Source organism: Zalophus californianus, chromosome 8, assembly GCF_009762305.2.
Source record: "Zalophus californianus isolate mZalCal1 chromosome 8, mZalCal1.pri.v2, whole genome shotgun sequence".
Classification (NCBI taxonomy): domain Eukaryota; kingdom Metazoa; phylum Chordata; class Mammalia; order Carnivora; family Otariidae; genus Zalophus; species Zalophus californianus.
The window spans coordinates 71,901,950-71,915,617 of record NC_045602.1 but is presented as its reverse complement, the minus strand read 5'-3'; the positions used below and the strand labels follow the sequence as shown (position 1 = coordinate 71,915,617).

General features: G+C 42.3%; 1 protein-coding gene across 2 annotated transcripts in view; it reads right to left on the bottom strand.

Annotated features, from left to right (window-relative positions):
* LHCGR (luteinizing hormone/choriogonadotropin receptor) overlaps positions 1-13,668 on the bottom strand; it is a 61,715-nt gene that overhangs the window by 36,060 nt on the left and 11,987 nt on the right. For both annotated transcript variants that reach the window (XM_027620877.1, XM_027620878.1), the window contains exons 2-4: positions 6,698-6,769; positions 4,496-4,570; positions 1,511-1,585 (exon numbers count right to left, since the gene is read on the bottom strand). In XM_027620877.1, the coding sequence (XP_027476678.1) occupies positions 1,511-1,585; positions 4,496-4,570; positions 6,698-6,769 (222 nt within the window). The remainder of the gene's footprint in view (positions 1-1,510; positions 1,586-4,495; positions 4,571-6,697; positions 6,770-13,668) is intronic.

Genomic DNA, 13,668 nt, shown 5'->3' with positions numbered 1-13,668 from the left:
GCTTTTCCTTATTGGAGCTACTCAGGTCTCTTCTTCCTCCCACCTTTTATTTAAGCTTCAAAGAAGAGAGAAGCTTCAATGATAAGGTTAAATTGAAAGATATTTTATGACACAAGAATGGGACTCCTTTAGAGGAGTCCAGGCATCTGGATTTTCCCTAGCCAAGTTTTAAATTCACCTATGCAGGACTGCAGAAACTGACATGAACTTCCTCACACTCTGGTGACAACAGAAGGAAGCCAGGGTTCTCCCCTGGTTCTGATGCTCCTTCTTACCTGTAACTCCAGATCCCAGTGAATCCTTGCCCTCTCTGTGGCTGGTGATGGCATTGTAACTTTGACAGCAATGTGTATTGGGGTTGGGGGATGATCACTTGTTTGGGGGGTGAAAATGTTATTTAATAGAGACAATGATTCTTAGATAACAAGGGACTATAATGGTCAAATTTGGTTCTGGGATTTTCGTATGTTTTTTTTTTTTATATTTTTTGAAAGTGGTTGACACTGCAGATGCTTATGCTTATGTCTTACACAGCCTCGGAGGCCTGGAAAAGCAAAACACCTGGACTAGGAGGCGTTCAGTGTTAGAGCTGCCAAAGGAGCTATGCTTGTTGGACCAGCAGCAGCTCCTGTAGGAGGCCCCAGGGCAAGGCTGTACAGATGACGCCAAACACCACACCCAGACAGATGTCCTCCTGTCCGTCTCCTTTTTTTTTTTTTGAAGTGGTGGGGTTTGTGGACTTCCACCCTCTGGAGATTTTATGAAATTTAACTTATCAGGAAGAACAGATGACGTCTGTGTTAGAGGGATTTAAATTTTTCTGTGTGAATAAGTGACTCCTTGACCTGTAAGAAGATCCATAGTGATCAGTTTATAGATTGTATCAAGTTTCAGGAATTTTGGTTTTGCTGGCAAGGCAATGAATCTGCTGGGTTACCGTGGGTACTCAACTTATAATTCTAACTAGGAGACTTAATAAGATTTAATGGGAAATAGAAAACAGTGATTTAGTTTATATGGCCCAGTGCCTACCTCAAGGCAATACTTAAAAAGTTTTCACTTAATGCATAAAGAACAAATGAGATGAAGGAAATCAGTAATTCTTAACCAGGGATGGGTGTTGAATCAGAATTGCCTCTCCTACTTTCACCTGGGCTCTGTCTGTATCACCACCTCACCTTAGAGATTCCAATTTACCCTTTTTCAAGTGTCATGACCCCCCTCACCATTCCCACTGTCAGTTTTGAAAATCCTTGCAAAGGGGGTGATATTCTTCTCATGTGCTTTCTGGAGAGTGAAAATGTTGGGAGCCAGTTACACGGGTTCTGAAAGCACCCAGCCTCATGGCTGACAAGAAATGCTGATTAAATTTTAATCAGAATGCTGAAGACAGATGTGCAAATAATGCTAAATATATAGTTAAAAAATTCTTCCCAACATTTTAATTGTTTTGATTTTCATCAGATACCCAATTTCCCTCCCCAGTTGCTCAAAAAGGAAAAATCCTCACAGGTATTTTAACCGGGGGAGATTTCTAAATGCTCCAGGCTCGATGTACACCAGGTTTTTGGTGTTCTGGATCAGTCTGTAAAGAGAGAAGGAGCAGTTTAAGAAATGTGTATTGTTTGGAATGTACAAGACCATCATTACCAGAGGATGCTGGCTGAAAATGGCATCAGCAAAAATCAAGGGACTTCGTATGCTGGAGGGGAGCTCTTGAGAGCCTGGGGATAAAAACTGCATGGTGAAAGCCAGTTGGCTCTTGCCAGGAAGCTCTGCTCTCAACCTCTTGCTGAGGCAGGCATAAACATCATAGCTGGGAATCTGTTCCATCCCACTCGGTGAGGCAGCACCAACTTCCAGGACTCCCGGCTCTCACCATGGAGCCTACACACTGAGGGTGATGGGAGATTCCACTCCCAGGGTAGATGAGCAAATTGGCTACTCTCCCTTATAGGCAAACTGGACTTCTTCATACTCTGCTGGCAGCCACACTGACCAATGATCCAGACAGGTACTCAGTCTTTGGATCAGTCTGGGGGCTTGGATTTGGGGGGATTTATGCCCATTGTTATAGATAATTTGTTGTGTGATGATGTGCAGCCTCCTAACTTCCCTGAGCTAGTGTGACCTTCTATAATTTTGGAATAATAATATGCACTCTTTCTACCTCATAGGTTGGTATGTAGTGAGTAATAGAATAGGTAGAGATAATGTCGGAGGCAGGGCTCTGTATAGTAATAAAAGTACAGCTATGACTCCACAGTGGTGTGATTGCCCTTCTCCCTACTTTTCCAGGGACTTTGACCCTTTAAGAAGTAGCCAGAGTTGCCTGTCTACTTTGGATTCAATAAAAGGCCAGCAAATGCCTTTGACTCTCTTACCCCATGCCACAACCACCTGAAGAAATGATAGTTACTCTTGTTCTAGAGAGAAAATATAGTGTATTGGTAAGTTAGAGGGGCTCTGCAGTCAGTTTGGTTTTACTAATTGTATGACCTTGGTTACATCATTTAAAGCTCTGTTTCTTCATAGGGTAGTTTTTGAGAAGTAAAAGTGTGTTTCTGGCTCATAGTAAGGCTTCAACCAGTCTTAACAATTATTATCATAGTTGATGAAACCAGGATGTTGAATAATTTGTCTCTAGTCACACAGCTGAGAAGTAGCCCCACTTGGAAGTGAACTCAGTTTTTTGGACTCTGAGTCTAGTGTTTGTTCCCCCTTACTATACTTACCCACCATTTGTGCCTATTTCCATCTTTTATGTTCTTTTGATTCTTTAGAGGTGAGTGATGTTTTGTTGTAATTATTTTTATAACAACTTAGTCAAGCAATCATGGGTCATATAAGGCATTATGTAGGTAGGTGGAAGGAACTTTTAAAGATCTTTTGGGGTCTGACCTTAAACTACTCATCCATACATGCCCTCACTCAACAAACATTTATTAAGCACCTACATGTGCCAGGCATTGTTCTAGGTACTGGGGTTACAGCTGTGAATGAAGAGAGCCTGTATGGAGCTAACATCCTAGTCTCAGGGCCTTCCTTTGGAAAAGTCCATAAACTTCCCTTAGAGCATTTTATTTTTCTTTCTGTTGCATCATGAGCACTGTAATCTTAAGCTGTTCTGGTGGTTCTCAGTATAAGCTGTGCTTTGTCATCACTTGGGCGGATTTCTAGGTCTGGGATAGTACTGTCATCTGTAATGGTGATGGCCTCCTCTCCCTTCCACTTCCCCCTCCCCACCCAAATTCTCCTTCATAGCCAAGTCCAGACTATATAATCTGCATTTGAATACCCATTATTTTGGATTTCCTGATAATCAGTTGGTGAGGTAGTCTCACCTCCCTGAGTGTACTGTCATCTTCTGGGGAAGATTTATATTTTACCTCGTCTGTATTCCAGCAGCACTTGACCCTTGGTTGGACATGTGGTGGGTACTCACATACTTATCAATCAGTTATTCTCTTTAGATAATTGCTAATTGGACCATTCATAGGGAGGCCTTGTGGTGTGGTGGGAAATGCACAAGCTTTGAAGAAAGAGAGGCAGGGGTGGAAACTCAGCCCTGCCATTGTCTACGATGCCACACTGGTCCAGTTACTGACCTCTCTGAGCCTCCCTTCCTTCCCTCGGACAAAAGAGAGAACTACTCGACTTTGCAGGGAAACTGTGAGGATTAACACAACCTAGAGGAAATAAATGCCAGACACAAGTGTGCAGAAAATGTTTGTTGCTAATATCCTTCCCTTTCCCTTAACTTTCAAAACTCCCATGCAGGTGACATTTTTAGAAGCTCAGGTTTGAACCAAATAAGGCAGCAGTAAGAAGCCTGGTTTGGGAGTCACACGACCCAATTCCTAGCCTCAGCTCTAGCACTGACTTGCTGTGTGTCATCAGGCAAGTCAGTTAACCTCTTTGGGTTTGAGGTTCATCATCTGAAAACTGAATCAAGCCAGTCTTCACCCCTCTTTTTTGTATATTGGAGGAAAATAATAATTTGGAAGGGACTGTTTTTAAGAATCAATTCTAAACCATCACAATAACAATGACAAACCGCATACACATGTCCAGCACAGGGTTTTACATGGTAGATTTCCAAGAATCATTTACTAAATAAATGAACAGTCTTCAATGAACTAATTCATGATCTCTAAGCTCCCTTTCAAATTTCCCCACTATCCCAGGGACTTCATTCCCTCCCTTCCATAAGGTAAGAGCTACTTGGCAGGACTCCACAATGTCAATTTTAATTTCCAACTTTGTGTTGTGATGTTTCAGAGTTTGTACAGCTCCCAGGGAGAAGCAGTTGTCACCATGGCAACCCTCAGGCCACTGCAGTGAGAGAAATTAGTGCCTGCCCAGACCTAGTAATTGCTGTAGTCTTTTCCTCTTGGATTCCTAGCAGTGGCTGCTTGAATACAAATACTGAGTGGGCTCCAGCCAGCAAGGGTAATAGTGTACAGCAATAAACTATCTATTAGCTGATGCTTACATTTCAGACAAATTGAGGAGGTTGTCAAAGGCATTAGCTTCTACCTTTTCCAGAGAATCACTCTGAGAGATTTCTCTAGGGGAGAGGGAGAGAGAAAAAAAGAAGAAACATGAAAGAAATGACCATGCATGCATCATAATAAGCTGTGTGTGTGACCCAACAACTGGGGGCTCCAGTGTGTCCTTTTAAAAAAGAACAGGGATGTCTCACATTGTCCTCACATCATAAAGTGTCACCGTCTCCCTTTAGGAGCATTGATGGGCGTCTATAACCCAGGTGCAGTTGAAATGCAGGTTTCAGTAACCCCTGTTTATGTGACAGGTTTTTTTCTTGTGACTCAGAGTCACAGATTGTTAGAAGTTCTAGTTAGATTGTTAGAAAATCTAGTCAGATCAGCTTTGGAATTTGAGAGTCTCCAGAGGAGAGTCAAAAAGTGCTTATGGGAAGGCTCAGGACCAGGATCTGGATGTCTGAATTCCCAACTCCATCACTCTGGTGAGGTTTTAATTTGCGTTGCTTTCATTGTTTCATAACTCTTTCTCCTTTTCCCAAAATCCTGCTCTGAGGCAATTGCAAGGTGGTCAACTTCTGCACATAGTGTACTTTTTGGGTTGTAACTGTCTATTTGACCATTTTTCTCTTTTAGCAAATTGAGGACAAGGAGTATATCCTGTTCACTTCTGAATCTGTGGTGACTTCATACTGCCTGGTGCACAGAGTATGAATGAATGAATGGATTAATGAATGGAGTTTTTTTTTTTAAGATTTTATGTATTTATTTATTTTAGAGAGAGAGTGAATGGGGGGGAGGGGCAGAGGGAGACACAGAGAATCCCAAGCAGACTCCAAGCCAAGGGTAGAGCCTGACGTGAGGCTCGATCTCATGACCCCGAGATCTCAACCTGAGCTGAAACCAAGAGTCGGATGCCCAACCAGCTGAGCCACCCAGGCACCTGTGAATGGATTTTTTTAAAAGACACAAACATAAAGGAACCAGCTTTGTCATATACCATCCCAGGCACGCAAGTAATGTCAATGTTACCCTAAAATCCCAACATAACCTACCATTTGCTACCAGCTGAGAAAAAAGTCTCAAATTCACAAATTGTACGTTTGAGTGTTTCTAAGGTTAACATTCACTGAAGCCTTCAGACTTGAGAGCTTTAGCCCACAGAAAGGCTGAGCCTAAGGCAATTAATGTCTTTTATGAACAACACAGTAATGGATTGTTCCTGGACTGATTCATTTTATTTGTACCTAATGGTTTGTTTCTTTAGCTATGGCTACTTTTCTCATGAGGAAGTGTAATGCATTAAAAGTTATCAAAACTCAACATTTAAACTTGAGAGAAGAATAAGGGTTAGATTCAAGGAGACTGACATTTCTGTAATTCTTGGGGATTATTTTTAATATCCTCATTGCTTGCTAATCCCCTAAAGAACAGTCAGAGGCTCCCCAAGGAGCTAGGATTGATGATGCAGCATCTTTAGAGATGTAAATTAGCTTCAAAAGCCCCATGGATTGTTAAGATCAGAGATGCCCTCTAGGAACTAAATGACCTTTGAGGTCCTTTCACACAGACTAACATTAAGAAGGATGCTGGAATACTGGGCTCCTGACAAAGTTCTCTCTCATGTATGGTGTCTTACGCCCTGGAGGCTGAGACCCAGGGAGAATGGATTGAAGTTACATCTGACACAAATGTGAGATCACGCTGTATTATTGGGTTGCTTTGCACTTTTGATAAAGTCCTTTTATCAATACAGCTATAAATGCTGTGCGTCATACACTTATTATATTTTAGATATAAAGATTATCTTCTGATGTACAATAAACCTCCAACACATTTTCTTCTGTGTGGGTGTTATCTAAAAATGTGTCACAAGGGAATAACTGCTCTAGCAGGAGAATTTTTGTGATTGGAATCTATTTTCTTTTCTACTTGAGAAGTTTATCATCACTTATCAAAATGCATTCAGTTCATTGAAGCAAGGTTAATTATCCAGAATTTAATGACTCTTGAAAATCATACTTTTCTTCAAAGGTCCCTAGATATTTATTTGTATTATAAAGATAAAAATACTGGGGTTTCTTTAACACAGTTTCTCTCCTAGAAACAATACCCCTTTTCAACTATGTTTTCCCTTACAAAAATTTTATTATTCCAATTACGAATGTCTTGGTATGCAGTATCTTACTTACATTTTTATGACTTCATTAAGTCCTCTGAAAGCTTGAGATGGGATTAGTTTGATAGGGAGATAGGTGAGTGACCTAGAAAAGAAGAGAGGAAAGCCAAGAGTTTAATATTTAAGACTGGGTACCTTTTAAGTTCATGAATAAAATGTGTGTGCACGCGTGCAAATGTGTGTGAATACAGAATTCCAACGACTGAATTCCGGTGGAGAATTCTAACTTACATCAATAACGAGATGTGCCATGACTCACACTTGGTGTTTATCAAAGAGTGTGTTATTTTGTAAGTAAGATCCCAAACTTTGGGCTCAGACACACCTGGGTTCAAATCCCCACTCTCTCACTACCTGGTCAGGTAATCCTGAGGATGGTATGTAGGCCCTCTATTTCTTCATCTATAAAATCTATAAATCTTCATCTATAAAATTGGAATAATAATAACTGCTTCACAGGGTTGTTATGATGACTAATCAAGATAAGCCATGTAAAGAACAGGGCTTGGCACCAAGTAAATAGTTGATAAATAGTTCTAGAGTGGCCGCATAGGCCTGGTTGGGAAGAGGGAAAAGAAACTGTCTTGGGTAAAGTGGGGAAGTGACTGGTGAAAATACAATTGGAAACGAGGCAGGAGAAGGGAAGATTCACTAGGAACATGTTCCTCTTTTGAGCTATACCATCTTCCCCAGACAGTTGATTTCAGTATCTTCCCAACCAGACCAGATGGCTGCTATGATAGCTCAATTACATGGGCATCTCATGCCATTTTGGGGGAATATCTATAGAACATTTCTTTCAGGCACTCACCTATATTCAGAGGAACAATCTAAGTGTTCTTGAATTGAGATAAAGGTTATCCATTACATAAAAGTTGAGAGAAGAGCAATTAATTCAGCAATAGCAAAAGCAGAACAGGACGATGAACACCTGCTAAAGGAAAATAGACTTAAGATAACTCAGAAGAAAGCATCTGCAAAGCAGGGATGAATGTCCAACCAACATTTATCAAGCATCTACAGTGGTTCAGGGTTTTGGACCACATACTGGCAGAGAGGAGGGGAGTGGATGAGGACGTTTCAGGTGGGAAGTGAGTATCAGAAATTTGAGAGTAGAGGTGGGAGATGCTGCCTTGCTTTTCACGTGTCTACAAAGCAGACTGTCTTGGTTGCCAGGAAAGAACACCTTCGGCATCAGGAGTGTATTTGAATCAGGGAGATGTTTTACAGTCTCAGAACCTTACTGGAGTAAGGTGCTATGTAAGTTGTGCACTCCCGCCTGTAACCTTATTTTATCCACGCAACGATGGTGTGAGGTGGGTATTTCCCTTTGATAGCAAAAGAACTAGATCACAAAGAGATTCGGTAGCCTGAACAAAGTAACATGACCAAGCAGACTGAGCCCAAATAGTCTTTCTGTGGTGTGATATTGGGCCAAAGTATGTGATTCCTAACCCAGTCTCTTTCTCCCCCCACCCCAAACTTTATTGAGGAATAATGACAAATATAATTGTGTATACTTATTTTTTTAAGATATTTACTTATTTGTCAGAGAGAGAGAAAGAGCGTGCGCACACTCACAAGCAGGGGGAGCAGCAGGCAGAGGGAGAAGCAGGCTCCCTGCTGAGCAGAGAGCCAGACGTGGGACTTGATCCCAGGACCCTGGGATCATGACCTGAGCCAAAGGCAGACGCTTAACCAACTGAGCCACCCAGGCGTCCCATAATTGTATATACTTAAAGTGTATAGTGTGGTGATTTGATATACACATACGTTGTGGAATCATTACAAAAATTAAGAAACACCTGTCACCTCACATAGTTAACTCTTTTTTGGGGGAGGGTGAGAACATTTAAAATCTACTCTCATTAGATCATTGGAAGATAGTCTTATAACTCAAAGTTTGTGCCCTTTGATCTATAGCTCCTCATATCCCCCTCCCCGCAGCCCCTGGCACCCATGATTCTCTTCCCTGTTTGTAGGAAATTGGCTGTTTTTCTTTTTTTAGATTCCATGTATAAGTGATACCTTATAGTATTTGTCTTTTTCTGTCTGGCTTATTTCACTTGGCATAATGCCCTCCAGATGCATCTATGCTATCACAAATGGCAGGATTTCCTTCTTTTTTTATGGCTGAAAAATATTCCTCTGTGTGTGTGTGAGTGTGTGTGTGTGTGTGTGTGTGTGTGTGTATTTACCACATTTTTAAAATTCATTCATCAATTGAAGGACCCTTCGGTTTCTATATCTTGGCTGTTTTGAATACTACTGGAGTGAACATGGGTTGCAGATAGCTCTTAGAGATAGTGATTTCATTTCCTTCTGGTCTATACAGGTAACCCACTCTCTTGTCAGTGAGCAAGGTGGAGGGACAGGCATTGTAATCTTGTTTCTCTTGAGAAGAGAAATACTGCACTCTTGCAATTTCTCCTGCAGAGCTGCTTACCAACAGTTCTTCTCTAGGGGCTAATGCAAAGAAATTTCATTTCAGAGAAATGCTTTTACTCAACAGTCTCTTAGAGATGGTACAACCTAGAGGAAGTAATCCAAACTTGGTCCTCTGATTTTATTTCTGAAGACAGTCCCACCAAGCACATTGTTCAATACCCAAACTTATTTAACAGGGCATCCAAGAAGAACAGGGACAGTGCGGGGAGAAATCTTCTTACGATGGCACATTTGCTTCTTATATTTCTTCTGGAATCATGTCGGCTTGGCTTACTGATTAAAAACACAGTTTTATTGCTCTCTGCACTGCCAAGTCAATAAATTTCCAGAAGAGAAAGCTGTATTCTACTGTACCCCATGCAACATCAATAAAACTGACAGCCAAATTCTGATTCCAGAATCTTTATTGCTGGGGATAATGCAGTACAGAACATATTTTGGAGAGTGTTTACATAAAAGCTTAAAACGAACCCTTCAGAGCTGTTTATTCATGCAAATGGAACCCAGAAGCTGGAGCCTCTCAGCAAGCAGCCTCCTCCTCCAAAAGCGAGCATAGTGTGGCTCCCAGGAGAGCAGTTTGGCTCAGGTTTGACCAGGGAGGTTGCCTGAGCTTTTGATTGATGTAGGGATGAGGGATGAGGAGCAAAGGTTGGACAGAAGTGAGAGAAGCTGTAGATCATGCCCTGGCTGTCCCCAGTGACTACAGAACAGCCCTAGTGCAAGATGAAATTTTGCAGCTGATGTTGATGCTGCAGATCAGGAAAGGCAGGAGTAATGAGAATAAAAATAAAGTTCTTACCATAAAGGAGCCACTGAGCAAATAGCAGGTAGCTTTGTGGATGTGGCTGGGGCAAGGACGAGGCCTGGGAGCCAGAGAATGGGGAGACAGGTGGGTGAGGCAGGTGTACCAAGCTTTTGCCACTAGATGTATTCTCATGAAGTGAGGTGCAGAATGTGGTTCTATGAATCCAAAGCTGTTTTTCCCACTGACTTATATTTTTATTTTAGAAATGTCATGTCTTCTTTCCTGATTCATCTTCAATTGGCAGCAGTTTCTAAGCAGATTTGCCAATAACCATTTGAACGTACTCCCTTTGAAGGTGCTCCCTTCTCTGATGGGTGCTTTTATGAGGCCAGAAATTTTTAGCAACGTGAACAACTGTCTCCAAATCCACCCTGTGATTCTACTTCTGTATACATCCCAGAGAAATTCTGACACTGATACTTAAGGGAACCTGTGTAAGGATTTTCTTCAAGGCATTGTGGCAGCAGGGGGGGTTGGATGCAAACTGAGTGTCCATTACTGAGTGGGAGAATGGTAGTGTGGACAGTACATACCTAACTAATAGGTCAGCAGCTAGAAGCAAGAGTCTAAAGGCACACAGAGCAGCCTCTGTGGATCTTAGAGTCATGGTAGCGAGAGCAACAAGTAAGAAATTGATGATATAAAATCCTACTTGCAGAATTAAAATACATGCACACAAAACATTAGATATTTTAATGGAAACACCTAAGCACATATTAGGATGGTTGCCTATGGCAAGTTGAAAGGAAGTGAGAGAAGGGGATAAAATAAATAACTAAAAGCAGAGCGACTTTGAATGGACCAGAGATGATGTTGCTTGCATGAAGAAGTGTGATTGACCTAGCCCTCTGAATCTGAGAGACAAAAAAGAAAAAGAAAGTTTTGTTTTGATGTATTGAGTCCTCCCCTGCTTTCCTTCCCTCCCTCCTTCCTTCTTTTCTGGTTTTGAAATTAGGCCTATGTGTATTCCAAGAATTGTGTGAACTTGAGGAACTCCTGTGGAAAAGCCTAGCAATATCATTTGCTACAAAGCAGCAGCCAAAGAGAACTGGGGACAAAAGATCAAGGGCAAGGACAGTTCAGTGGCTCTGCTGTCCAGGGTCAAAAAAGGAATGAAAGCTATGCATAAAGCAAAGACAAATAAAAGAGGGACAGAGCCTTTTCTGTCTCAGACAAGAGTGTGACAGTCCCAAACCATGCAGCTCAGACAGTGGTAAAGAGCCAGGCTACTGGGCAAACGTGAAGTTGAGCTTGCAGGGTGGAAAGTTCTCTCTGCCTCCTAAATAGCGAGATGGTTACGGAAGTCCATGGTGGGGGGATGCTCCAACTATTTTTATTACATTTCACAGCTCTTTTCTTTTTCTTTCCCCTCCCTTGCCCTCCCCCCCCCCTTCCCTCCTTCCTGCCTCCCTCCCTCCCTCCCTCCTTCTTTTCTTTTCTTTTCTCTTCCTTTTCCCTCCCTCCGCCCTTTCTCTCTCTTCCTTCCTTCCTTCCTTTCTCCCCCCTCCCTCCCTCCTTCTCCTTTTCTTTTTTCTTTTCTTTTCTTTTTTCTTTTCTCTTTTCTCTTTGAAAAGACGAGACCTTTTCCCATATGACACTTTGTTTTTAAATGAATGGATGATACAACACGGGTGACACCTGGATTATGGCCAAATCCCACTTTGCCCAAGTGCCTGTGCCACAGATGTTGAAACAAAAACAGGATGACAGAGTCTGCCTTATTTTCATCAAGTATGAAAACTCCATTTATTCCTGAATCCTGTCTGCAAGTCCCCAGCCTTTCCAGTTATGGGCTAAAGTTGTTGTAGAAGCATCCTTTACCCCTTTAGGATTGGAACTAAGCACTCACCCTAGTTCTGGGATGCTGTGATTGGTCGTGACTCAGGTGGAGTCCTGTGTCTTTCTGCATTGTCTACACTAAGCCTAACAATATTTGGAGGGCAGGAGTACACCTGCAGTGTCTTGAGTTACACTTGCTTCCCCTGACGCCATGTTGGTGCTTGTTTTTGCCTTGAGTCCTTATCCTGTAGCCTGCCTGGTCTCCCCAGAGTCCACCTAGGAGTGGAGCCCCTTCCATCTTTCTCTTCAGTCACCAGATCCTGATCCCTATATCTCTGCTTCTTAAAAAACATTTCTGACCTGGAACAGTTCCTACTTGCTCTCTGGTTAGGTTCAACCTAGTATCTCTCACTGCTGGGTTCTGACCTTCAAACTGGGCCCCTGGCACAGATAGAGACTCTTTGCTGGGGCTACCCAGTTGGGTTAGCTCCTGTAGAGGATGCTGTGGTGGGCTGCCAAAATCATCCTTCAGGACTGAGGCACTCATCCCCCCAGAGGCTGGGAGAGGGGGCAGCTGAAGCCCCTAAATAGTTGTTCTCCTGGAATTACCCTCAGCCTAAAATCGCCACCTCATCCAAGATCACATCTTCTCTCCTGGGCAGCATGTATCCAATGACTGGTCAATGCAGGGTGAGGGCCTGGCCCCTTTGCCTCAAGGTGGGACTCGTCAGAAGGGTGATCCCACCTTCAGAGCTCCTTCCCATCTACTCTTTCACCTGGGCCCCAGACTCACTCCCCTTCCCAGCCAACCCCAATTGCCAGGCCACCAGTGCATTTTGTGTCAGAACTCAGCACCAGGGGACAATTTACAGATAAGCAACTAGCATTTACATAAACTCAATCACCTTGAAAAGGATGATGGCACATTATCAGGTCCTCCTTAATTGTTCCTAATGTCTCCTGAATACTCAAGCGTGGGGCTTGAACACCTCTTACTTTTTTCTTCGGAGTTTAAGGACACAGAAAACCTTGGAAGGAGCCAGTTTGTCCAGCCCACTGGCTGGTTAACGAACCCTCAAGAAAATGTTCGCTGGCAGAATTTCAGAGTCAGGAGGGCTGTCCTCCTCCCCGCCTTAGTGAAATCCAGGATTTAGAAATCCTTGCTCATAAAAACCTATCAATGGGATACATTTGCATTATCAAAGGGTTCTTTGTTTTACAAAAGGATTCCATGGACGGTTCCTTTAAATAGCAAACTCCCTAGGTGAATGGAAAATATAGTTCCAATTGACACACTCTCTCCTTTTAAAGACAGGTATTGCATGAAGTCAATGACAACTGTAGGTTCCCCACCTCCCTTTGGTCTTTAAGAGCTTGGATTGCATCAGGGTTTCCGGGGCAGGACCACCTACCGAAGCGCATGGGCTGAGCAGGGCCAGAGGAAGATGAGAGCCAGGGAAAAAGTCCTGCACCAAACAGAGTCCCCAAAGACTGGGTGGAGTCCTAGGTATCTGGTCAGAGCCTTTACCTGCCCAGCACAGCAGAAATGAAATATTTTTTATTCACTTCCTTCTAATTATTTAGAAAAGCCATCTATATTATCGATTTAAGAAAGCTACAAACATCCATGCATCTTTCACAGACAATTAGTTTATTGCTAGAGCTATACACCCTGAATTTTAAAATGCTACCAAATTAGAGGGAGGAAAAAGGACAGAAATCAGAGATGCTCAAAGCCTTTTTGCCTAATGAACTCGTCGAAATGGGAGGGGAAAGCATTACCTTATTTAACAGAATGTTAATGTTTTTGTATTTATAAGAACTTGATCTAAATTCAACAGAGACTTAAGAATGTGTTCTTTTCAAGGTGGCTCAGTAATTATAATAAACTTGCTTTCATCTTGGAATGAAATAAAAATGGCTTCCCCCTTTCCAGATGATTTTAAATCATT